General features: G+C 60.0%; 2 protein-coding genes across 5 annotated transcripts; both read right to left on the reverse strand.

Moving 5' to 3' along the window:
• Positions 1–1,317: 1,317 nt before the first annotated feature.
• On the reverse strand, positions 1,318–14,924 carry CASC3 (CASC3 exon junction complex subunit). 3 transcript variants are annotated; one of them, XM_062595781.1, is made up of 14 exons: positions 14,655–14,924; positions 13,280–13,307; positions 12,868–12,905; positions 10,930–11,088; positions 10,689–10,840; positions 10,401–10,577; positions 9,300–9,994; positions 7,637–7,701; positions 7,304–7,418; positions 6,555–6,653; positions 5,527–5,741; positions 4,149–4,271; positions 3,913–3,976; positions 1,318–3,110 (listed from the first exon to the last, which is right to left on the reverse strand). In XM_062595781.1, exons 1-13 carry the CDS (start codon positions 14,916–14,918, stop codon positions 3,941–3,943), a joined length of 2,166 nt encoding a protein of 721 aa, XP_062451765.1. In that variant the 5' UTR covers positions 14,919–14,924; the 3' UTR covers positions 1,318–3,110; positions 3,913–3,940. The 3 variants fall into 3 exon arrangements, with proteins under 3 accessions (XP_062451765.1, XP_062451766.1, XP_062451764.1); XM_062595782.1 differs by having other exon boundaries at positions 3,913–3,989; XM_062595780.1 differs by lacking the exon at positions 3,913–3,976.
• Positions 14,925–15,832: 908 nt separating this feature from the next.
• On the reverse strand, positions 15,833–23,020 carry MSL1 (MSL complex subunit 1). Of its 2 annotated transcripts, XM_062595666.1 has the most exons (9): positions 22,861–23,020; positions 19,133–19,356; positions 18,596–18,972; positions 17,939–18,003; positions 17,716–17,783; positions 17,474–17,598; positions 17,317–17,389; positions 17,070–17,192; positions 15,833–16,263 (listed from the first exon to the last, which is right to left on the reverse strand). In XM_062595666.1, the coding sequence occupies exons 1-8, from the start codon at positions 23,002–23,004 to the stop codon at positions 17,102–17,104; spliced, it is 1,167 nt and encodes a 388-aa protein (XP_062451650.1). In that variant the 5' UTR covers positions 23,005–23,020; the 3' UTR covers positions 15,833–16,263; positions 17,070–17,101. The 2 variants fall into 2 exon arrangements, with proteins under 2 accessions (XP_062451650.1, XP_062451649.1); XM_062595665.1 differs by having other exon boundaries at positions 15,833–17,192.
• Between the last annotated feature and the right edge of the window lie 1,630 nt (positions 23,021–24,650).

Here is a 24,650-nt window from a genome sequence, read left to right on the forward strand (position 1 = left end):
CCTCCCAAGCTGGCGTCTCCATTTGCAGCCGCATTCGTTCTCCGCCCCGGCAGCCGAGCCGGGGGTGTGAAGCCTCCAGGCGCTGCTCAAAACAGACCTTGTGTGGGAAGGAAAAATTACAAGGAGGGAAAAAAACCCTCCCTGAACCAGCACATTAACCTGTTTGCAGGCTCCAGCCCGGGATAGGGGATCTCGGGGGACACTTGAACCCTTGCAGCCAGGGGCTTCCCACCTGGCAGCCCGCAAGCGCTTCCCCGTGCGGCCGCTGAGGTCCCGGGTGGCCGGGACAGGCGCTGACACGGGCTCGGCCCCCGGCCCTGGCAGCAAGGGAAAGGGAGGCCCGGCCCGCAGAGGGGGAAGGGGCGACAAGGCCGCGGCCAGGGCGAGGGGGGACCTCGATGCCCCCGCTGCGACGCATCAGCAGCTAGCGGGGAGGGGGGGAATCACCAGCCCCCCGTCGCCGCGCCAGGCAGGGCACGCGCAGCCCCAGCGGATGCGGCTCTGCTGCCCTCAGGGACCCCTGTCGCGTCCTCTTCCCGACAGGCGCTCTGCAACCACCTGCCAGCACCATCCCTCCAAAGCCGCTGCAAATTCCTCCGCCTCCCGCTCGACCGCGAGCCGGCGGCCACGGCGCAGGTAGGGAGCAGCCGGTGCCCCCCTGCGAAGCAGCCGGCGGCTCCAAGCGCACTGCAGGACGCAGGGAGGGGGCATTCGTCAGACTCCTGCCCCGCTCGCCGCGGGAAGCCGGGCCGCGGGCCAGCTCGCGCGGCAGCACGGACCGGGGGGAGCCGCGCACGGGAGCGGCGCGCAGAAGCGCGCAGGCGGCACGCTCCCACACCGCCTACGCACCAGTTGTTCCTTCCTCCGCGAGCGAGGCAGCTCGCTCCACACCCGGGCTGCGACGAGCACCGCGGGCGAGAGGCTCGCTCCGTCCCACCGCTGCCGGCTGGCTGCCGACGGGGCCGGAGCTCGGCCCCAGAGGGAGCGCGCGGGGGGTGAAGGCGACGGGCGGTAGCAGCAAAGGCAGCTGCTTTTCCAGCCGCCCAAAAGGCTCTTGCAAATTGAAAAGCATCTCCTCGCACACCCGGCCTTCGTTTCCGACAGCATGTCGGAGGGAACGCCGGTCCTTCCCGAGGAAGCTGCGCGTACCTGGCCCAGCAGGTCTCAGACCAGCCCGCAGGTGGCCCCAGGACAGAGAGACACAGAGCTGGCTACTTTCGAAAACGTATTCTCTCATCTCCGTGTCAATACAACGCTGGTTACAAACGCGCACTCCTAATGAACAGGAATCAAAATAAACAAAAACCCATCACAGTGTTGTAAGGTCTAGGATTTCAGTCATGCGACCGATACGTTAAACAATACACTTCAGCCTTAAGGCAGAGAAACAGGTACATTTAAAACATAAAGGATTTCTGCTTTTAAAATGTCATTTGACATCCGAAATTAAGTACAAAAGGTCATTGAGTTACAAACACAAACAAAGAAGGTATTTCTGCTGGAGAGCCAGGCGTGCACAAGAAGATCTCAACCAGAAAGCAGGCAGGTGGGCGCTCTGGGCACCCTTCCCTTGCCACAGATGGGAACTCGAAGGCCAAGATGCCACTTGCTTGGAAGGAATAACTTTCCCACTCTTGCTGAGAGGCCTGCGCCAGCAGCTGGCACTTCCACACGCTGCCCCAGCACGTGCTCAGGGCAAACGGCAGGAATTAGCAGCCTCGGTGCCAAGTTTCCTAATGCAATTTGCAAACGGCTGCGAGGACATCGCCAAGCCCGAGCGTGACTGGAAGCCGCGGCTGCTCCGCCTGGTGATGCGCCTGCGGGATCGGTGCTGCAGAGAGGCAGCGTGTCGCTGCAGCAGGGCCGGGGAGCCCGAGCAGCCTGGCAACAGCAGCACTGCAGTGCCAGTTGCCTCGGCAGCTTGGCTCGAGAATCCTAACGCAGGGAACAAGGCCACCAGGGTCCCCAAGGGAGGCACCTGGTTATGCGATCGTACGCGCCTGGCTGGAGCGCTTCCTCCTCAGGGATCAGAGGGACCATGCTGCACGCGTCAGAGCAGGTTAGAACAGCACCTTCCACTTCCACAGCAGCAACACCCAAGCGCTGGAAGCAGATCATTCATGTGCTCGTCCCGTCTAGCTGGTTTGTCTGCTGGCAGGGCTGTTCTGACAGTTGCTGAGATGCCTGGGTGCCTGTAAACGTCTACTCTCCACCTCTGACTTAGCAGAGGTCTGCTGGGTGGGAGGAAATCTCCCCCAGCTCTGCCAGGTGCACTTGTAACGGTGGGGAAGGGGTTTGCCCTGTGCTCGTGCACACGGATTCCTGTCTGATTCGAGTTGAGAGCCTGCATACACACAGACAGAAACTGCCAACACCACAGTTACCAACAGGGTTTGTTCCAAAAAAGAAATAGGAGGAGCTTCTAAATTAAGTGGTGACTGCACAGCCAGAGCGTTCCTGACAGACTCCTAACACTCAGCTGCCCTTCCTATCCTTAAACAATGGCAGAAATAAACTTGCTAATTTAAAAGAGAATTGAAAACAAGAATTAACTTATCAGTTGTCTTTGTGAGGGGGGGAAAAAGGGGGGGAAGGGGTAGTAGTAGGGGGACGTTACGTTTCTGCTAGCCAGACAAACAAATTCAAAATACCCAAAAGAAACAAATCAGCTTTACTGAAGGAGCTGGTTCATTTCTTAAATAAAAACAGAGACCACAATCAAGCATTTTAGTTTAACATCCTAGAAAGGGAAAAGGGCAGACGTTTAGTAAAAGGGAGAAGTTGCGAGAACTTGTGGCCAAGGACCGACTCTTGTGGTTGATTCTTCAATGACCTCTGTGCCCCAGTGAGGGAAGGAGAAAGGAGGGCAGATCATCAGCAGCAAGAGATATGGTTTTCAGGAGGGCACCAGCAAAACCGGAGAGGGAAGGTGCCTGGCCCTGAGCACAAGACGGTGCAGCAGATTTCAGGCTGCTGCCTCACCTACGCACAGGGAAGGAGCCTTTTCCAAGGAGCTTCCTCCTTGCTGAGGTGCCAAGTCTGGTGTTGGGATTCCCACGGCCACATCCCTACGTGTTGCTCCTCTCCTTTGATTTTTCACTTTTGCTGTCCTAAGGAAAGGGAATGGGAGGGAAGGAAGAGAAAACAGGAACCACAGGGTTAGGCTGCTCCTATCGCACACTCCACACAGGGTTTATAGCACCATCACCAAGGCACTGCAAGTAAACATCCTCCATGCCTGGCCGCTAGACAGCGACCACCGCCCTCCCACCCTCCAGCACGTTCAGCCTCCTCCATGCCTACTCTGGGTAAAACAAGCTCTCTCGGTGGCTAGAGTGGAATTGCCTAGCTATGGAAAAACGTTTCAATGGGCACCTTTATCAGATTATCTCACAGTGATTTACAAAAGCTGCACATTTCCCAGGTAGGAAAACAGAAGGGTGAAACGGCTCCTCCCTGGTCAGAGGCAGAGCCATGAACCCAACGCGAAAGTCTTCCCGCCAGGCCTCTACTGTAACACATGCTGCTTCTCTCAGATACAGGAAAAGCACCCAGCACAGGCCTGCCTGGGTCCAGGCTTGCCATGATTCATGTTCCTTCAACTCCCATGTACTAAGGAAGGGATTATAAAGGAAACCAAGCACGCACGTGGCACTCCTGCATGTGCACGCACGCACACACACACACACACACAGTTCTCAGCATAGAGAAGTAGTTTGCATCTCGTAAAGCCTCCAAGTCTGCTGTCTTAACTCTATTCTGTTAAGATCTTGGCTTTTATTCTTCCAGAGGAGTCACTGCCTCCTAGCTTAGGACTGGATTTTTCTCTTTTAAAGAGTATTTTTCTTTTTTTTATTATTATTTTTTTCACCCTGAATGAAAAAAGAAAGCAAGAGTCAACTTTGGACTTACTTTTTACGTGGGTTTAGATTTAAAGTATTTAGAAACTCAAATTAACTGGAGCCCTGCTTACCACCTGCAACGAGAAGCTGAGGTATGGGACATGTCAAAGATTAGACAGTTTAGGATTTTCTTGGAACAACATACTTTTTGGATGGGAGAGGGAGACGGAAGAATCACACGCACACACCAGTGGCGTAACGTCACACACGCAGACTCACAGAGGAGACAGGCAGAGGGCACAATACCTCAGGAGGTGGTGGCTTGATAGTGACAGGCTGGGATGTCCTTCGTGGTGGAGAAGGTTTGGGCTGCACTTGCTGCTGGACAGTATTGTAGTACGTGACCCCTCCATACACCTGGGACTGGGCCTGCATTCCCCAGAGAGCAGAAGTGTCAATGCTCTGTGCTGTGGAGGACACAGCAAGTCTCACCCATCACAAGAGCACCAAGCACCTCTGGCAGCCTCTACGGCATAAAGTAGGTCTCTTAAAAGATAACACTACCTAGCACCACAGGTGAACAGACACAGGAACATCTGGTTTGATTTCTGCTATGATCCCAAACTCAAAAAAGAGAGCAGCACTTAAAACTCCCGGAGGGTGGCTGCTGGAGAACGCTCTTTGACCACTGCCTACTTACCAGAACCTCCCTGTTTTTCGCAGGGTGGGCAGGTATGTGGCTTTGGCAATCCACAGTCACACTGGCCTGAAGTTCACAGTGGACTGAGTTCTTTACCCTGTAGAATTTCCCAAGTACCATACAATCTTTGCACTTGAAACAGCAGTAGCTACTGTTTTTCTGTGTAAACCAGGGAGACAACAATTCCCCCTCAAATTGTGATCACTTCCAGTTACCAGAGGCCTCTGGACCTGACCCCAAAAGCAAGCTGATTCCCTATCAGGGCAGCTCTGACCAGACCAGGAGAACAGGAAAGGTCAGAAGGGTTGTAAGGCCTTGGGAACATGCACATCTCTTGCCTGCCACTGAGTGTCAGCCGTGTGCTGTTTGCAAGCCAGCCACAGGGAGCCTCTGATTTGTCCTCAGGATGCCCACAGAGATCTTGCTCCTCTTTGCAGAGCAGCTATTGTGGACACAGAGGTCGGAAGTTTAACGGGAAGAGCAGGCCCTGTGGGGACTGCTGTTCACACAAAGGGTTTTCCTGGTCAATGGCAAAGAACAGCACCAGGCAGTTTCAAGCTTCCCGCCTCAGTCTTGCGAACAGAAAGGAAGGACTTCCAAAACAACTGTCAAGGTGTCCTTGACAGCACAGACCTGAAGGGGACAAAATGGTTTCACAGGCTCCCTGTGGGCTGTTTCCCTCATTCTGCAGGGGAAAAAATCTTGATTCTGAGATCCACCAATACAGACATTGCATCCATGAGACCTCAATTCCAGGTTAAATGCAAAGCAGACATGGGGGCAGTCCCTTTCAATTCCCCACTCAAGTGGAGACAAATGACAGTAAACAACCCCCTACTATGATAGGGCCCAGATGTTCCACATCCTCTCCTCAAAGTTTTACAGAATATATTCCCCTCCTCCTCTCCCCCCCCCCAACAGAGGATCCCATCTGGGCTCGATGGCTTCTGTTCAGAGAGCAGATGCACAATGCATTTTGCTTACCTGTGTGTTGGAATAGAGATGAGGAGGGGGCGGCGGGGGTAGTGCTCCTGGCGGGTAAGGGTAACCAGGATTCCCAAAATTCATGACTCCAGGAGGGGAGAAATAGGTAGGTGCAAGCAGCTGCTGTGGAGGGGGCTGACCTGGAGGCATGGAGACTGGTGGAGGATACAGCCCCGGGTTTGCCATTGGGGCTGGTGTCTGGTGGGGATGTAAACCTGGAAACGACAAAAATAACCTGAACTTGATGTCATACCTAAAGCAAACATGTCTCAGGCAGGGCTAAGGTTGCTAAAGTGCCAACACGCAGCAGTGTGACTGTGCTGGTCCTGCTCTGGCCTTCCTTGCTGCAACAGGAAGCAGGAGGACTTTGCTCAAGAGGCCTTGCCTGCAGCCACAAGACCCCAGCTCCTGTGCTGGGGAGGGAGAAAAAGGAAGCTTTACTCAGGACGACGGAGCACACCAGCCTCCTCCACACAGCCAGAGTTCCCAGTCACAGGAACCGGACACAGCCCTGGTCAGCACATCCACTTCAGGGAACAGCTCTTGTGGGCATGGTAGGGAACATTGCAACTCAGCAGCTCTCGTTTCTGCTTTTCTTTTCTGATCTACAAGAAGCAGGATCTAAAGAATGAAGCTAGCGCAACGGCCAGCAGTGGATACATCCCACTGAAAGGGAAAGCAATGCAGCCGAAAGGGTCTGAACTGCACCCACATGCATCCAGCTACAGGCTGTGAAAACTTTCAAATGATCTTGGTCCTGCACTGCTTGTAATGCCCCCAAATATCTATTTTTCTTTCCTTAAAATTTATTTTTTTCATCCTCACTGCATGAGGGAAGTAGGTCTCTCTCATTTTACAGTACAGGCAAACTGGATTCCCTGGCTTGCCCCAGTGACAGAGGCAGCGTCAGAACTAGCGAAACCAGAGTCATCTCCTCCCAAGCCCCAGCACAGACTGAGTCTTCAACAGGGCACAAACTCAGTGTCACCATCAACTGCACTGTGCCACCAGGGAAGCTGTTTCGTTACCTGGATGAGGGAGGTGCATTTCCGGCTGTACGATCATCCCTTGGGGGGGCAGCGGGGCAGGGTTCTCACTGTGGGTGTAGATTGGTCCCTGGAATTGTACTGCAACATAAAACAGTTCCTAAGGAAAAGCTTCACTGAATTTTATTCTGCTACAGCGAATCACACCACATACACAGGCCAATTGCAGTTACAACAATTAAATGCAGCGCTACAAGAGCAGCGCTGTTATGTTCCCATCAAGGAATAGCAAACACGATCCACAAGATGTTACGTATTCCCAATCGAAGTGTTCCCTACTCCCCTCTATAAAGCAGCAGAACACAGGAAGTTTCTTCTCCAACACTTTTAATGCTGGGGTAAATTTCAGATCCATCCCCATTCTTGTTCCATACCTCTCCTCACTCTTAAGCATCAAAGAAATTACTCCGACTTCAAACTGTAGCTCCTACTTCTTATGAAGAAAAGCAGTGCCTCAGGCAAAGCCCTTGCACAGGGAGGGAAGGTGGTAACACTGGTTGTGTTTAGATGGGAAATAGCAAGGTCTAAACACAAACCAGGGAGGCTCAGAGCAGCCTTTTAGTCACAGTAAGAGAGGCAAAGCAGTAATGATGTTTACAAAGGGAAGGCAAAGCCCACTGATCCCTCCTACCCTAAGAGCGCACTGAAGGGGCAGGGGACTCCCGCTCTGGCTACTCAGAGCTCAGCTCTCAGCACACGGAGGACCGCTGCAGCTGCAGGGTAACACTCACGTGGGTCGTAGTAGTGCCCTTCCATGATGCTGATGTGCATAGGCGGGGCAGGCTCCGGAACGGGCGGTCTCTGCCGCTGCGACGAGTAGCGTTTCACACGGCCCCCCTGCACCGCCTGCAAGAATCCAGCAACGTTGGCAATGGTCAGCATGTGATGAAGGAGTCCCCTCTCCAGGGAGGGGGCACTGACCCATCTCACCCGCCAGCCCCCTGCAAATATCTGTTTTGGATCACGCAGTAAAAATTGTTAACACACATGAAAAGGAAGGGCTAACGTGTCACAGACAGCTTCAAATTGTTACAGCACAGAACCGTATAAATGCTTGGCTTTACCATTTCCTCCATCCTGTTAAACTGAGGTGGTTGGCCAGTTCCCACGTGCATATGGTTAGGAATACCTGAGGAAGAAACAGACTGGTTACTATGTCTTGCATTTGTTCTCAGCAGAAACAGCCATCTCACTCGCCACCAAAGGCACTGCCAGAAGCAACCCATTGCGTGCCACAAGGGCGCCTACAAGCACCAGCAGTCTGCAGAAGTTACTGTATGAGAAGTACTAATACAGCTCTTGCTTTCATGATGAAAAACCTTAAAACAACTTCATTTCTTAGGTTACAATATTAAATATTCCAATATAAATTAAAGCTGTTGCACCTCTGTACAGTCATCCATGTTGCCTGACACCTTTTAAATCTCCTTAAAATAAATAAATAAAAATCCTTGGCAAGAAGTCCAGATCCCAAATTAAGCTCTGTTCCTGCTGAGACAAGGATCTCTTCAGAGTAGAAACCAAACATGCAAATGGAACCATATGAGCTGCAGTTTAAAATCACTACAGAGTGTAGCCACTTACATCACAGGCTGCATTTTAATCCAAACAACAAAGTTACACTGCACAACTTAAACCACAGTGTCAAACTGATTATAGGCAAATCCAAGGGAGCAAAAGCGGGTAAAATAAATACTGAAAGTGACCACAGACCACTTATACTGCAAACATACACAAACATGTATATCACAGTATTTTTGAACTCTCACTCTACTAGCATTATTTAAAGCCTGTCCATCTGAGTCTGTGATCAACACCAAGGGTCTGTTCACACAAAGATTCTACTGGTCACACCAGTGCCAGAGAGCTTGTGGTTGCGCAGACCTAAACCCCCAGAGACACTTATGAAAGCAGCAAGCCGCTTTCCTCTCCTTGCTCCAGTTTTATTTCTCTCGGGAAGGACTCTTAACTCTCCCTAGAAAAGACTCTCTAATTCTGCAAAGAGATAATTATACCTGAATGACCTCTCATGTGGATTCTCAGCTGGAATTCAGTTCTCAGCTCACATGGGTCTAATTCTGCCACAGATCTGTGCTTCAGCCTGCTTCTGTGAACAGAGCTGCTTCCTCCTACCAGGTGCAAATGGATCTGCCAGTCCTAGGCAGGCCTTAGCAACCAAATTTCAATGCTATGAAATAAGCTCTGTCTACTGAACAACCTGCTGATCAGGGAGGGAAAGTTGCTTCCTGCCCTTGAGCAAGACACTAGCAAGTTTGATTAACAATCACCCACCCGCGAACGGATCACAACACTCCTTATCCCCAGAACTGACTCCTGCTGCAGCAAGCCCCACCGTGATTCATACACCACACAGTTCCTGTCGTTTGTTCCACTTGCAGACCTTCACTTTACTTAATCTTCCTCTTTCTCAACACAGAACAGGGTAGACAGAGGGAAAGAATCCAATCTTAGGTCCTTCCCAGCCCCAATTCCGTTAATATTCTCAGATATTTAATTCCTCCCTTTTTTGTTCAGTTTTACCCTCTTCAGTCATCTCCACTGTACTTTCTCAACACTACAAATATCTGTCATGCATTGAAGCTGAGACTGGACTGGACAGTTCAGCTCTGATCAACTACAAGATGTTTACAACAAGAGCAGAACTGCATTCTACTAGGCATGGTGGGGGGAAGTTCAGCAGAAAATTAACAGGCTATACCCACTTACCCCTAAGCTCCCGGGGCTGTATGAACTGAGACTGCCCTGGAGCCCAGTTCTGCTCAGTGAGATTCATTTGTGTCATCTCTTGCTCGAGTCCATCCAAGCTGGATTCTACTGGCGACTCCCAATTACTGCTCTTGGCTGGTGGGGGGGATGTCTCCACTTGGACAGGTTTTGGTGGCGCAGTCGTCAGCCCTTCTGAAGCAGGTACTTCATCTGCCAACTTCCCTGCATCCCCAGCTTTAATTCTGGTCCTCCTTGCCCGGGAATAAGACTTCTTTTCAATTGGTCTGTCTGGTGGTGGCTGTGTAGCATCAGCAGTCGTGGCCTGGCTTTCCAAAGTAACCTCTTCCTTCACAGGGCTGCTGTGGACATGTGCCACTTCTGCCTCAGGTGACTTGTCTCTCGCTGGGGTTTGCTCCACACGCTTCACTCGATAATTGCTTTCCTGTTTGGCCTGCTCACCATTTCGAGAGAGATGCTGGACACTTGCTTCTGAAGCCCGGTAGCTTGGGCGGGTTTCCTTGTAGCCACCCATTCGCGGATAGTTCCTAGGTGGGGGCATTCTCCCTGTACCTGCAGAGCTCCTGTTGGTGAACGTTCGCGGTGGAGCTGAAGTGCTGTCTGGGCCTTGGTGTCTTGGGGGCTTATTTGGCCTCTCATTGGACCAGTTTGGGTCTCGCTGAGGAGGACTCCCAAACCTGAGGAAGAGAAATGCTAAGTAGTACTGGAAACAAAACCCTAGGTGAAAAATAAAGCTGTCACTGAAAGGCATTTCTAATTGTCTGGGTTACCCTCTGGTTTGAAGTTAGTTTCCAGAAGGTTCTTTGTCCCCACAAAAGAACAGCTTGAATCCATACTACTGAACCATTCTGCAGGTGGTTTCTCCCCTGAGCTCAGCACTTCTGCCCTGAGAAGCAAGAGGTCCTGCAGCACCAGGGAATCTTTTAGCAGCATCCAACCCCCAGGACTACGGTCCTACCCTTGGGCCAAAGCCAACAGCACTTTGCCACTTAGGGGCTCCAGACCTGTGGTCTGAAGTGCCTGACATGAGGGCTGAAGTCTCCTCTGGGATGAGCTAGGCTCTAGTTTGACTTTGCTGTTCACCTTGGTTTGCGCATCCTCCTCGGCTTGATGTCATCAGGGTTGTGAGCTGACCTGATGTCATAGCCATAAAGTGCAATCAGCTCCTGCCTGGTCTTGGGGGCCTGCTCATCCTCCCGGAATTTGTCGTGTTCCCAGCGGCCCTCATCTTTCCACAGCTTCCGCTGCCGACCCTTTGGCCTGGAACAGTTACACAGAGAGAAGAGGTCACTGCAAAGCCAAGGATATGCAGCCACTTCAATGAGCACCAAACACAGAGAATGTGCATTATGTAAGGGGATCCTTACACACCTGACTTCCTCCTCCTGAGTCTGCCCTCGGAGATCATGCTCAAAGAAGAGCCCTTTGCGCGGGATATAAGCTGGGTTCTTACGATCCTCATCGTCATCCAGGTGCTTGGGAACTTTTTTCCCAACTTTATTCTCAACGGGTTCAGTGCTCTCCTGTCAGAATCAGACAGCTCTTAACACTGCAGCAGTCCTTCTACGAAAGGCCCCTCATGGCCCAGAGAATGCACCTGTTTAACACCTACCTGCCCGTCGCCACTTTGTCTCTCGCCAGTTACAGCACCTTTGGAGTCAGGCTTCTCATCCCCTTTCTCTGCTTTTGCTGCAGATTCAGAGGAATCATTACTGTCCTGCTTCAATTCCACTTTGGCACTTTCTTCCTCACTGTAATCCTCCTCTTCTGCCTGAAAGAGCCCCAGTTACTCAGACATCTGCCTTCAGCAGCAGGTCCCCCAGGAAATTCCCAAAGAGGTCTCCAACTCTGGAGTTAGATTCCCGTTCCAGTTGTTAGAGAATTGATTCTTTTATAGAGGGGTATTAGCTCTCAAGGTCCTTCCTATCCCTATATTTTTTATGAAGACAGCAAAGACTAAATTAACATCTCTTCCCACCAATTCCCATCAGTGACATTAGATCAAACAATCATGATTTCTAGAACATAGAGCTGGAACCAGTTCTTCCACAAAGTCACAGTCTCTAATCAGGCTGAAACGAAAAAGCTGGTATAGGCCTGGGAGAAAAACTAACAAGGGAGATGGTTTCTACACTGGGCCCTTAGAAGGTTCCTTCTTTCCCACACTGAAGGCCTGGATCCAGCCACTGCTGTCTTTCCAGATTCCCTGGAGTTTCTCAGCTGACTCACTCCAAGCACTGTACTTGCAGGAGTCTGACCTCGTTTCACCCTTCAGGAGCCTGCAAGCCTTGCTTAGGCTGGAATTGACACTAAAAATAGCTTCATATGATTAAGAAAAAGACTGCTCTATTTTTCCCTTTCAACACAGCATATTTGCACATCAACTGCTTCTTTTGTTTACATTAGGGAAACCCAGACGTGGCATTATTTTTAGACACAGGAACAGAGTCATCCTGGCATGTCAGTGATGCAATATTGCCACGGCTCAAACACCCTGGTGTGCACCAGCGCGCCTGTGCTTCGACGTGCTCCGAGTGCTGAGTCTCTCGGGAGCCCTCTACGCAGTTTGCTAGAGGTCTGGCGAGTTGCTGTAAGGGGAGCAGGGGAGATGCCTCCGTACCCTCCGCATGCTGCCTCTATAGCCTGCAGTGCTCCTTCCTCATTAATGGCAGGGATTCATTTACAGATGAACAGCCCCTACCAGCCTCCAATTTCACTTGTTTTGTTTTAGGGCCCCTCAATACCTGTCTCAAGAAAAGGGTTTCCACTAAAATACATATATATATACTTTTGCTACAATACACTCTAGAAAATCGTGAGAAACCAGAACTTCTCTAAACACCTCCAAGATATTAGACTTCCACTCATGCAACAACCATGCAGGGAAAGCCACAGGCAGCTACCAAGGCTGCCTCACCAGCTCAAAGGGTCTCACCAGCACATGTGAGGGGGCGATTTGCACAGGATACACACAGCAACCAGCACTCACTAGCTGCACTATTTTTCCAACCGCTGTACAGGGATGCTGTTGGGATGCTTCCAATTCTGAACTTAGTTTTTAATTTCAACTAATTAAAATGCAACCAGCATTCTAGAGCCCCTTCCACATCCTTCTCAGTCACGGCAAACCCTACCCCCAGTATCCAGCACCCAATCTCTGAGGAATCAGGCATTTTTTCTCCTCACATACTGGCACCATACCCACCCCGCCAGCAGCACAGACAGCTTCCAAACTACAGATGGACCCAGCAACAGCTGTACAGAGCAGCAGACTGCACACAGAGCAGTGCACTGCACACAAGAGAACTGTCTGGCAAGAGAGATTAGACTGAAAAAGGCTTTTTCTTCCAGCATTGAGGACTATTGCAGCGCAGGTCGCTCCGAGTCCTCACACAACGGGTGCAAAGCACACGAGCTGCTATCTTGAGACAAAGGCAATCACTACAGATGGGGTCAGTGGAAGAGAATGAAGGACACAAACTGGGTTTTGTTCTAAAATTAGGCAAGATACAGTTATTCTACACAACATCAGGACAGAGGCTCCTCTTACCTCCGAGTCTTCTGCACTTTCGTAATCCGAGAGTACAGCTGTGAAGAAAGAGAGAAAAAAAAGAGATTGGCATCGAGGCAGAAATAGAATAGTGCTTTCCCTGAAAACAGACTCTCTTTGAGCATAACATGCCATGCTCCAGGCTACTGCTGGAAAACACCCACAACTCAGTAACACCAAGGGGAAGTCAGGGCGTAATATGAAGTGTCCCTGACAAATACCAATACTAGTTCATACAGGAGGAACAAAAGGTGATTTTGGAGAGTACTGTCCCTGCACTCCATGTTTGTCTACTGTTATGAGGTTATGGGATAACAACAGCTTTAAAACTCTTTTAAAAGGCATTTTGCTCACTTCTGTGCTTTCGTGTACCACAGCAACACTTGCAGTGCCAGACAGAATTGTTACTTACCATCTCCTTCAATGCCATCTTCGCTTTCCTAGAGAGAAAAGGAAAGAAAACTCATTAGCGGGGAGGCAAGTACGCAGCCTGATTCACGTGGCATCCTACAATCCCAGACACAATCACAATAAAGTTTGGCCCTGGTCCTACCACATCCGTTCTTGGAAGTTCAGTTTGAATTTCCAAGCAGGAAGAAACAAATTCAGTACCAGTAGTACTTTTCTTTAAGGTCTTTTAGTCCTCATTGTAGAGGAAGTTACACAGAGGGAACTTAAAGGGCACAGCCCTCAAATAAAAGAACCTGAACTGTATTAGCTGCTGGAGGATCTTTGGATGGACATGGACAGACAAGGAACATGGACAGACAAGAAGGATTTCCTTCTCTGGACAATGCAGACCGAGACAGCTAACTTGGGAAAGCAAAAAGGGGATTACTTAAAGCAAGAGCTATGGAAAAACTACAGAGACTCAGCAGGACCAAGCTCAGACAGACATCTGCTATAGACTCCTGTAACAGAGATATAGCCCTGTATCCAAGAGGAGACATGGGATGAACTGGAACAATTCAAACCACAGAGGATTTCTAGTGAAACTGTCTGATGAACAACTCAGTAAAAACAACTTGAGATAAAAAATAAAGTCAATCAATACATTAATGAAATAAGCCCCAAAGTCAAAGTAACTAAACAAAAATACTCTGCCTTGTCAGGAGAAACTTGAAATAACCAGCACTATAAAATCACAACAGAACAAAATAACACCCAGCTATAAACTGTAAAATGAGAAGATTTATACAAGAGACATGGGGGAACAACAATACTACAAGAAGTTCCTCCAAAAAGTTTTTAAAGCCCTCATGTAGCTTTCTCGAGCATCCTTTTAAGAAGGAGAGGGACTGGCCTGAGTGGACAGCAAGCTCCAGGGCTGTCTGGGGCCCCACAGGAAGCAGTTTGCCCCAGGAAAGGGGGGGGGGGAGCAAGCCCCCCTGCCCCAGCCCCGCTGCAAGAACCCCCCCAAGGAGGGAAATGAGGATGGGGGGGGCACCTCCCAGTTAGAGCTCAGGGCTCACAGAGCCCAGCCTGCCCCAGGGACCACCCTGGCACCCGCTCACAGCCCGGCAGCTTGGGCCTCCCTCCCTGCCGGGAACCCCCCAAAGGCCCAGGTGCCCCCCCCTTTGTGCTCCCCCAACTCGCCAGCCCCCTGCACCGCAGACACCCTGCTGCCTCCCCTTGATCCCACGGCCACCCCGGCCCCTCCAGCTCGGTGCCCCATCTCCCTCCCCCCCACACACCCCCCGGAACCTCCCCGTTCCCCCGCCCGCCCCATTCCTCACCGCCAAGAGGCTTCTCCCAGGGCCCCCGGCCCGCCCCCCGGCCCCACTCACACACTCAGACTCGGGCGCGCTCTTGGCCGCTCCCCCCGCGGCGCTCTCGGCCCCGCGGCCCCGCGGCCCGGCGCTGAGGGCCCCGGCGGCGCCCCGCGGCGGGCGGTGCGACGGCCGCGGCGAGCCCGAGCGGGAGCCGGAGCCAGAGGCGGAGCCCGAGCGGGAGCGGGCGGCACTGGCGGCCGAGTCGGCGCTGTCGGAGGCGGCCGAGTCCGAGTCGTCCTCGCTGTCCTGCGAGGCGCGCTGCCGCCGCCGGTCCGCCATCTTGGGCCAGCCGCGGGGGCGGGAGGGCGGGCGGCCGCGCGGGGCATCACGGGACGGACTACACCTCCCGGCGGCCCCCGCGCGCGCTTCCGGCGACGCGTCACGCCGCCGCCCCAGCAGCCCCCGCGGCGGGGCGCGGACGCTCCCCCCCCCCTTCCCCGCCGCCGACTCCGCCGACTCTCTGCCCAGCAGGGGGCAGGCGCGCGCCGGGCGAGGCGGTGACGTCAGCGCGCGCGGTGATGTCATAGCGGCCGAGGTGACGTCACGGCGGGGGAAGCGGACACCGCCGCGCCGCGCTCGTTTTTCTGGGTTATCGGTTAAAAAACCCTCAGAACCTCCATTTCTCCACGTGTGAAACGCACGGGGGGGGGGGGGACACGCGCCGCGCTCGTTTCTCTGGTTTCTTGGTTAAAAACCCTCAAAAACCTCAATTTCTCCACGTTTGAAACGTATGGGGGGGGGACACACGCACCACGCTCATTTCTCTGGTTTCTTGGTTAAAAACCCTCAAAAACCTCAATTTCTCCACGTTTGAAACGTATGGGGGGGGGGGGGGACACACGCACCACGCTCATTTCTCTGGTTTCTTGGTTAAAAACCCTCAAAAACCTCAATTTTTCCATGTTTGAAATGCACGGGGGGGACACACACACGCGCCACACTCATTTCTCTGGTTTCTTGGTTAAAAACCCTCAAAAACCTCAATTTTTCCATGTTTGAAATGCACGGGGGGGGGGGGGACACACACGCGCCATGCTCATTTCTCTGGTTTCTTGGTTAAAACCCCTCAAAACCTCCATTTCTCCACGTGTGAAACGCCCGGGGGGGGGGGGGGGACGACGCGCCGCCCCCGTCACCGCCGCGGAGCCCGGGCCGCGCGCGGGGCCCCAAGCAGCAGCCGGAGCAGCTCCTCCTTTACAATCAAACTTCTTCCGTTTTAATAAGGTATTTACAAGACAACCCATTTTACACGTTAGAAACGGTATCAAAAGTACGCGGTACAACAGACAGCGGGGCGGGCAGCGCGCCGCCAACGAGGCCGAAGCGCACGGACAAGCTTCTCGCTTTGAACGGCGCGTGCGTGCGTGGTTTTAAACTTTTTTTTTTTTTTTTTTTTAACAACTTTCCTTACACTAGTTCAAACTCAGTTCAAGAAAGCAGGGCGGAAGCCGGCGAGCGGCGCGGCGGGGAGCCGCAAGGCCCCCCCTCGAAGACGCGGTTTCACAGTGTTGCAGCCCGGACCGGGAGGAATTTGGACCGTTTTGGGCGCGGGGCGGGCCGAGCGCGCTCTTCGCCGCCGGGGCGGCCCGGGGGCTCATGCCGAGTCCCCCTCCGGCAGCCAGCCCTGCAAGACAGACGACATCGAGGACAGGAAGGAAAATGAGAGGCTCTGCTCGCGTTTTGCTCCTTTAATATTTTGGCTCCTAATTGCACAGAAATCCAGGGGGGACGCATGCGATCATGCTAAAAGCAGACACCCAACAACAGCCTTTGCGAAAAACGGGCCGCGCAGCACCGGGGTGGGGGGCGCAGGGAGCCCGCGCGCCGCCCCGGCCGCCCCCCGCGCAGGGCAGGGCAGCGCCGCTCCCAAAACGTTTAAATTAAAAAACAAACAAACAAAAAAAAGAAACCGAAGTTGTGCGTATAGAATTTTCATTTCACAAAAAAAGAGTTTTGTTTGTTTCTTTCTCAACTCTCCCCTCCGAACATTACAGCCGTTCCAGATGGGGCGGGAAAAAATAAAAGTTAAACAAAAGGAAAAGAAAGGAAAAGAAGAAAGAAGGGACACGAGCTGGCACAAGCCTTGCCGCACCAGTAGCCTGGCCGGGGGCATCTGCGCCGGCAGCACCGCTGCGGGCACAAACCCGCTTCCCCCCTCGGCTTTCCCGCTTCGCCCGGGACCGGAGCGGCTTCGGGACAGCTCCCGGCCTCGCTGCTCCGGACAAAGCCGGAGGACTTGCTGTCGAGGGAGGAGGAGTAAAAACAAGAGAAAAACCCCAGCTCAACGCACAGTCAGTCGGCGGGGAAAAGAGTCTGCAGAGAACGGTGAAAAAAACCCAAGAGAACGAAACCGGGGGCGTGGAGGGAACGAAACCATCCGTGAGCGAGGCCATACGGGAGGGCAGAGATCCGCGCGACCCAGCAACGTACGGAGCCCCTGGGCGCCGGCTCCCGCCGCCCGGCTATTTCCGGCACGTCCGGTGAGGCGTCTGCTTCTTCTGCATCTCCAGCCGGCAGCGGCTCCGCTCGTCCAGCCAGGGCAGCTCGAAATTCCTGCGGGGAGAGCCGGCGCTCGCTGCGGCGCGGCGCCCCGGACCGCGGGAAGCCGCGCGGCAGCGCCCGGGAATTCGTCCTTCCCGGCGGGGCTCCCGCCCGCCTCGCCCCTCCCGGTACTCACTGCGGAGTTAGTTTTGGTAGCGGCCGGCCGAAGGCGACGACGGGCAGGTAGGGGGTGATGAGCAAGCTCTCCACTGCGGGGGACACCGGAGCGTTACGCGGCCCCCGGCGCAGCCGCCTCGGCCCCCTCGCCGCCCAGCGCGCCGAGCTAAACCCACCGTCATCCGGCTCAGGGAAAAATGAGGTAACTTCAGGCTCCGACTCCTGAATTCCTTTCCTTTTGTACATTCGGAGCTGCAGCCGTTGCAAGATTCTTTGTTCCCTGATCCTCTGGATGTCCCACCTGGAAAAGACGAAGCGCCCGGCCGCGAGGAGCCGCGTTGGGGAGCGGAGCGGCTGCCGCCCCGCCGCCGCCCCGCCGCCCGGCTCCGGGCGCACGCGACACCCTTTTCCCTCCTACCTTTTCCTTCTCTTCTCGTCCAGCTCCAGCTTCGCGTGCCGTTTGGAGAACACGCTGTCGTCTAGGTTCTGCAGCGACAGAAAGGGAGGTGAGCGCTTCCCCGAGGGCTCCCGCGCCCGCCGGGCGCCCGCTCCGGCCGCTCGCCCGGGGCCGGGCGGGAGCCCGCCGAGACGCCGGCTCCGGAGGCGGCTGCAGCCGGGCCCCGCCGCGGGCTGCTGCGTACCTCCAGGAGGTCGGAGGGGTTGGGGTCTCTCAGGGGCTCCACGACATGGTCCCTCCACGACGGAACTGCGGGGCGAAAGGGCAGGCGTTAAAAGGGCGCGCGGGCTCGTGCCGGCGCGCGCCCGCAGCCGCTCGCTCCCCTTCGCAGCTGCTCGGCCCGCCCCAAACCCGGGCGAAGCTGCGAGAGGGGAAGGGGCCAGGCAGGAGCCCCCGGCTGAGCCCCGAGCAGCCCGCTCCGGCGGCGGGCTCCTGCCCGGCAGGCGGCCGGGGCGGACAGACTGCGGAGGCGCAGCGGGAGGGAAGCTCGGCTCGGGCGGGCCGCTCGACGCGAGCCCCCGCGCGTGCCAGCAGGAATCTCCCACCGGCAAACGTATTTCCCAGGAAAGGGTGGGAGAACCGAAGGGACGCGAGCGCCTCCCCGGCGCGGGGCTCTCCCCCGTCCCGGGCAGCCGGCGCCTGGGAAGGGCTGACACGGCGGAACAAGGCAACTCTGCCCGGATTTCGGGGCGACGCACGGCACGGGAAGCAGCTTCGCGAAGAGGCGGCCGGAGAGCCGCTAAGGAGGGGCCGCGCCGGGGCCCTCGTCTCGCCGCCGCGCGCCCGGCGGGGGCTCTGCCTTCGCGCCCCGGCCGCTGCCAGCGGGCTCTGCGCCGCTTACTTGCTACAGTCTCCTCCTTCTTCGGGGAGGGCTCCCGCAACGGCGACGGCGGAGGCTGGTGCCAGCGACACAAGTACATTTCTGTGGTGGAAAGATAGGGCAGATCCTCTGTCTCGCTGAAGAAGCCCTTCTCCTTGGGGTGGGCGCCGGGGCCTTTCAGCGGGGCGCAGGGTCTGAGCGGCGTGTCCAGGAGCGAGCGGTTTTTTTCTGGAGTCTCTTGGCTCCGCAGTTCTCGTTTACAAACAGTTTCGGATAAAGAGCCGCTCGACTCCTCTTTTCCCGGAGAGTGCTTCAGGCTTTTGCTCTTGGCCTTGGAGAACTCGGACACCAGCTTCTTCACGGGCGTCTTCCTCTCGGCGCTGCCGAACGTCGGCTTCCTGCGGAGGGGGGGAGAGGTGAGCGGGGTGCCCGGGCGGGGAGCCCGCGGCCGGCGCGGGGCTCGAGGGGCCCCCGCAGCGCCCGGGGGTCCCGTCTTCGCCCGCGTCCCGCCCCGTCGGCCCGAGGCCTCCCCCCGGTGCGGCCTCCCGTGCCCTCTACCTTTTGTGCCCCTTCCCGTTCCGGCCGTAGGCGAAGTGCTTGGGCGGCAGGGTCTGCGAGGGCTCCAGCGGGTCCTGCGGGCACTCCAGCGGCAGCTTCTCGCACGCTTCCGCCTCGGCCTTCTCGTCCACCTCGAAGCCCTGGAAGATCCTGTGCTTCTCTCTCTCGGTGTCCTTTTTCACCAGCTGCACGCGCCTTTCCATGCGCTCGATGCGCGCGAGGAGCTGGAAGGCAGGGCGGCACGCCGGTCACGGGCGAGCCCTCGCGGCGCAGCCGCCCCCGGCACGGCTCTCGCCCCCGAGCAGCGCCTCCGCCCCGGGCGCGCGGCGGAGCCGGTCCGCAGCGAGGCGACGGCGGCAACGGCCGCCGCGGCTCGGGCGTCGCACGCGGAGCGAGGCCCGCGGCACCGGGGCGCGTCCCGCCGCGGCGCCTTGCCCGCTCTCCGCCCGCGGCGGAGCGTTTCCTGCCTCCGGACCCGTCTGCCAGCCGTTACCTTGCAACTTCTCGGCGGTGCAAGCGGGAGCCCCCGAGGCGCAGGAGGGAGTTTGCGAGGAGCCGCCGGGCGGCACCGGCGCCGGCCCCGCTCCCGAGCGGCTCCGGGGCTCGGCAGGTAGCACCCGAGGCGGCCAAGCAGCACGCGGTGGCCGCTGGCTACCTGCCCGATTGCTTCGCCCGGGCAGCTGCGGAGCTCGGGCGCGCGCCGGGGAGCGATCGCAGAGCCTCCGAACTCGGCCGCCCGCCCCGCCGAGCGCGCGGGCTGGGGGGCGCCGGCTCCGGGGCGGAGGGTGCAGCTGGCACCGAGACGCAGCCTCCGCCGAAGAGACGCGTTCGCGCCCCAGGCTGGGCGCGGGGATCCGCAGCTCCGCCGGAGCCGGCGCCAGGACCGGGACCGGGACCGGGACCGGGACCGGGGCCGCTGCCCCCGGAGCGCTGCGAAACGCTGCCTGCGAGCGGCGCATCCCCCCCCCCCACCGCCTGCCTCGCTGCAGACCCTCGCCCGGGAAGGGGGAAGGCCATTTCCCGGGCGGCTCCTTCGCCCAAGGGAGGCGGGAGGCTCCGGGCACCCTCGGCGACGCAGCCTCGGGGGGCACCTGCGCTCGGCCGGGGGGCGGGGGGAGCCGGGAGCCGCCGCACGGTGCTCCGACCGCCGCGGCTCTGCACCCACCCGGGAGGGTCCGGGACGCCGAGGCCCCCGCGGCTCCCTCCGCGCTTTGGTTGGGGGCGGGGGGGGTTGGCGCGGATCGGCCCCGGGACGCGTTTTGACGTGGCCCTGAGAGCCTCCCCCCCCCCCCCCCGCCCCGGGGCGGCCGCTGCGGGAACCGGGGAGGGTTTTATTTTTAGGCCGGCGGCCGCACGGAAGCGGGGAGGGGGGCGAAGGGCGGCCCTGCAGCGCCGCCGCCGCTCGCACCACGTGCGGCAGCCCTGCCCCTGCGCCAAGCCCGGGGCCTCCCTCCCGCAGCGGGGCCGCGCGGCGGCCCAGCCCCACGGCGGTGGGGCGAGGCGCAGGGGTCGCGCCCAGCGCAGCCGGCCGGCCGGCCCCGCATCAGCGGGCGGTACGCACAGGCAGGCCCCGCAGTGGGGCGGCCCCGCAGTGGGGCGGCAAGGACAGCCGTGCTAGGGCCAGGCCAGCGCGCGTGCCCTGCAGTGGGGCAGCCCCACCGGCACCCGAGCAGCGTGCACGCCCCGCGCATGCCCGCACGGGGCAGCCCTGACGGCTGTGCCGGGGCCGGCGTGCGTGTGCCGCGGAGGGGCAGCCCCACTGCGGGGCAGCCCCACAGCAGGGGCCAGGCCGGCGCACATGCCCCATGGTGGGGCAGCCTGCATAGGGTCAGGGCGGCGTGCGTGCCCCACGGCGGGGCAGCCCCACGGCGGGGGCCCAGCCGGCATGCGTGCCCACGGTGGGGGCCAGGCCAGCATGCATGCCCCATGGGGGGGGGGCAGGCCCACCGTGGGGGCCAAGCCGGTGTGCGTGCCCCATGGCGGGGTAGTCTGCATAGGGCCAGGCCGGCACACGTGCCCCACAGTGGGCAGCCCCACAGCGGTGGCCAGGGTGGTGTGCATGCCCCGCAGCAGGGCAGCCCCACAGCAGGGGCCAAGACGGCGTGCATGCCCCACAAGGGGGGGGCCAGGCCGGCATGCGTGCCCCACGGGGGGGCAGCCCCAAAGCAGGGGCCAGGCCGGCGTGCATGCCCCACAGCAGGGTAGCCCCACAGTGGGCAGCCCCACTGTGGGGGCCAGGCCAGCGTGCGTGCCCCATGGCGGGGCAGCCCCACAGCAGGGCAGCCCCACAGCGGGGGCCAGGCTGGTGTGCGTGCCCCACGGCAGGCAGCCCCACAGCGGGAGCCAGGCCAGCATGCATGCCCCATGGCGGGGCAGCCCCACAGCAGGGACCAGGCCAGCGTGCGTACCCCGTGGTGGGGCAGCCCCACAGCGGGCAGCCCCACGGCGGGGGCCAGGCCGGCGTGCGTGCCCGTGTTACCCCCTGCCCCCCCCCCCCAACTCCGGGCGGCCCCTTAAACGCAGCCCCCCCCCCCCGCGCGCGCCGCTGCGGGGCGCGGGCTCTTTAAGGCCCCCCCCCCCCGCTGCCATGGCGACGGGCGGCGGGCCCGTTAACCCCCGGCGCGCCGCCGCCCCGCCCCGCCCCGGCCCTTTGTGCCCCCGCCGTTACCCTCGGGGCGGCGGCAGCGCCCGCCCCGCCCCGCCCCGCCCCGCCCCGCCCGCGGGGCCTCCCGGTAACCCCCGCGCTGCCTTTGTCTGCCCGCGGGGGGGCCCTGAGGGGGGCAGAACCCCCCCCCCCCGGGGGGGCGCATTAACCCCCTGGGGGGGGGCACTAACCCCCTGCGGGGGGGCCCTGAGGGGAGTACGGACCCCTGGGGGGGGGCCGTAAGCCCCCTTGGGGGTGTCGTTGGGGGGGGCATTAACGACAGAGGGAATCGTTAACGCGGGGGGGGTGTTAATTCCTTAGGGATATTGGGGGGGGGGGGGCACAACCACATGAGGAGGCCTTAACGCCTGGGGGAGGGGTGTTAATGCCTGGGGGGGGGCGTTAAGCCCTTAGGGGTGCCTGGGGGGGGGGCCTAACACTTGGGGGGGGTCCTAATGTCTGGGGGGGATGTTACCCCCTTAGGCTGCCTGGGGGGGGGCGTAGCACTTGGGGGGAGGTCCAATGCCTGGGGGGGGGGGGGGTGTTAGCCCCTTAGGGGTGCCGGGGGGGGGGCCTAGAACTTGTGGGGGGCTCAAATGCCTGGGGGGGGGGGGCGTTAAGCCCCTAGGGGCACCAATGTCCGTGGGCTGCCTGGGAGGGGGGGGGGTGGGAGCATTAGCACACGTGGGGGCCTTAATGCCTGGGGGGGGGGGGCATTAACCCCTTAGCTGCTGGGGTGGGGGGAGGAGATTATCCCACGGGGGCGACTTGTTCCTTGAGCACCGCGGGGGGGGTGGGGGGGGGTGGAGCAGTTGGGGGGGGGGTGTGTTAACCCTTGGGGCGCCGCGGGGGGGGGGGGGCACTTACCTCCTTGGGGCGGGGGGGGGGCACAAAGCCCCTCGGGTGTCGTCCCCCCCCCCAATCCCTTGGTGTGTGTGGGGGGGGGCATTAACCCCCCCCCCCCCCGGGAGTGCGCGGTGGGGGGGGCGCACCACACACACACACACACACACACACGCGTTAACCCGTTGTGCGCCGCGCTGGAGCCGCCCCCCCCCCCGCCGCCGTTAACCCCCGCCCGTACCGTGTCCCGCTCGGCCTTGAGCTCCTCGATCTCCTTCTCCTTGGCCTGCAGCTGCTGCTGCTGCTGCTCGATGAGGTCCAGCTGGAGCAGCAGGATCTGCCGCAGGCAGGCGGCCTGGCCCGGCGAGCCGCCGCCGGCGCCCATGGCGCCCCGCCGCCCGCCGCCCTTGCAGGCGCGCCTCGGCCGGGCCCGCGCCCCCCGCCGCCGCCGCCGCCGCCGCCGCCGCCGCCGCGCCGCTCTGCCCGGGCAGCAGCGCCTGGCAGCGCGGCCGGCCGCTGGCATCCCCCGCCGCCGCCGCCGCCTGCCTGCTGCCGCCGGCCGGCCCGGCCCAGCCCGGCGCCCCGCCGCCGCCGCCGCCGCCGCGGCCCTTGTGTGCCCCCAGCGGCGGCGGCTCGGCCGGCTGCCGGGGCGGCGGCGGCGGGCGCTGCTGCGGCTCGGGCCGCTCGGCCGCGCCGGGCTCGGGCCGCTCGCCGCCCGCCGCCGCCCTGAAGGCGGTGGATCGCATGGTCATGGCGCGGCCTGCGGCCCCGCGCCGCCGCCGCCGCCGCTGCTACCGCGCGGCGCCATGGGCGGGCGGCCGCCGGCAGCTGGCGGCCCCGCCGCGCTCATCCCCGCCCCAGGCCGCCGCCGCCGCCGCCGCCGCGGGCCCCGGGCAGGGGCTTCCCCGCGGGGGAGGGGCGCGGGGGCCGCGCGGCGGCGGCGGGGGGGGGGGGGGGGGAGCACCGGGACGGGGGGGGTGCGGCGCGCGCGCTCCCCCCCCCCGTCCGCCCGCCCGCCCGCACCGGGGGTGACCGCGGGGGCTCGGGGCCGCCCCTCCCCCGGCGGCGGCACCGGGAGCGCGGGGCCCTCGGGAGCGGGCGCGGGCCTGGACCGAGCGGGAGGCGGCGGCGGCGGCGGCGGCCCCCCCCCCCCGGTTACCCTTCAGCCGGGCTGAGCGCGCATGCGCCGGCGGCGGCCCCGGCCGGGGGGCGGCTTGGGGGGGGGGCGGCCGGGGGCGGCAATTTGGGGGGGGGGGGCGGCTGGGGAGGGGGCGGTTATGGGAGGCAGTTTGGGGAGGGGGCAGTTGTTGGGGGGCAGTTTGGGGCAGCTGGGAAGGGGTATTTGGGGAGGGGGCAGTTTGGGGAGGGGCAGCTATGGGAGCAGTGGGGGCAGTTTGGGGAGGGGGCGGTCGGGGGCTCCGTGGGGCGCTCCGAGGGGGCAGTGCCAGGGCGGGGGTCATGGTCCCCACAAGGCCGGGGCAGTGGGGGGGGGTTCCGTGGGGGGGGGGGAGGGAGCAGGGGGCGCCCCCCCCCGCCCGGCTCCCCCCCACCCAGCGCAGGGCCCTGCCGTCGGGGCGGCACACGTGTGACGAGCGGGGCCAGGCCTCAGCCGCGCGGCGGCGCAGAGCCGCGGGGCCGGGGCCCGGCCCGGGCGCCTCCTCCTCTCCCGGCGGCACCCGCGCCGCGGCCTGGCTGCGCTGCAGTCCGTCCGTCCGTCCTTCCGTCCGTCCAGGGCCGAGGGACGCCCCTTCCCGCTGAGGCCCGGGGTAGCAGGGCCGTGCGGGACCCCCGCGGGTGGCAGCGTCCCCCTGCCCCGCGGCGGCTCCGGGAGCGGCGGGCTCCGGCGGCCGCGCTCGGAGAGGCCGCGCCCCCCCCCGTGCCAGTGCGCACACGCGTGTGCACGTAGCTACACCCGCAGCCAGGCGTGCAGGGGCTGCAGCTCCCACGCGCACACGCACACGCGTGTGGGGGTGCACGCAGCACTGCAGGGAGGCATGGCAGCCTCCGCTGCACACGCGTGTGTGTGTGTGT

The sequence above is a fragment of the Rhea pennata genome, chromosome 26 (assembly GCF_028389875.1).
Source record: "Rhea pennata isolate bPtePen1 chromosome 26, bPtePen1.pri, whole genome shotgun sequence".
Classification (NCBI taxonomy): domain Eukaryota; kingdom Metazoa; phylum Chordata; class Aves; order Rheiformes; family Rheidae; genus Rhea; species Rhea pennata.

Coding starts and splice junctions, on each gene's coding strand:
- CASC3 (XM_062595780.1), bottom strand. CDS start 14,918: ATGGCGGACCGGCGGCGGCAGCGCGCCTCGCAGGACAGCGAGGACGAC. Junction 12,906..13,279: donor AGATGGCATTGAAGGAGATG/GTAAGTAACAAT, acceptor CTTTCTTCACAG/CTGTACTCTCGGATTACGAA. Junction 10,578..10,688: donor ACTCAGGAGGAGGAAGTCAG/GTGTGTAAGGAT, acceptor TAACTGTTCCAG/GCCAAAGGGTCGGCAGCGGA.
- MSL1 (XM_062595666.1), bottom strand. CDS start 23,004: ATGGGCGCCGGCGGCGGCTCGCCGGGCCAGGCCGCCTGCCTGCGGCAG. Junction 18,004..18,595: donor GAAGGAGGAGACTGTAGCAA/GTAAGCGGCGCA, acceptor TTCGCCCCGCAG/TTCCGTCGTGGAGGGACCAT. Junction 17,193..17,316: donor CTACCAAAACTAACTCCGCA/GTGAGTACCGGG, acceptor CTCTCCCCGCAG/GAATTTCGAGCTGCCCTGGC.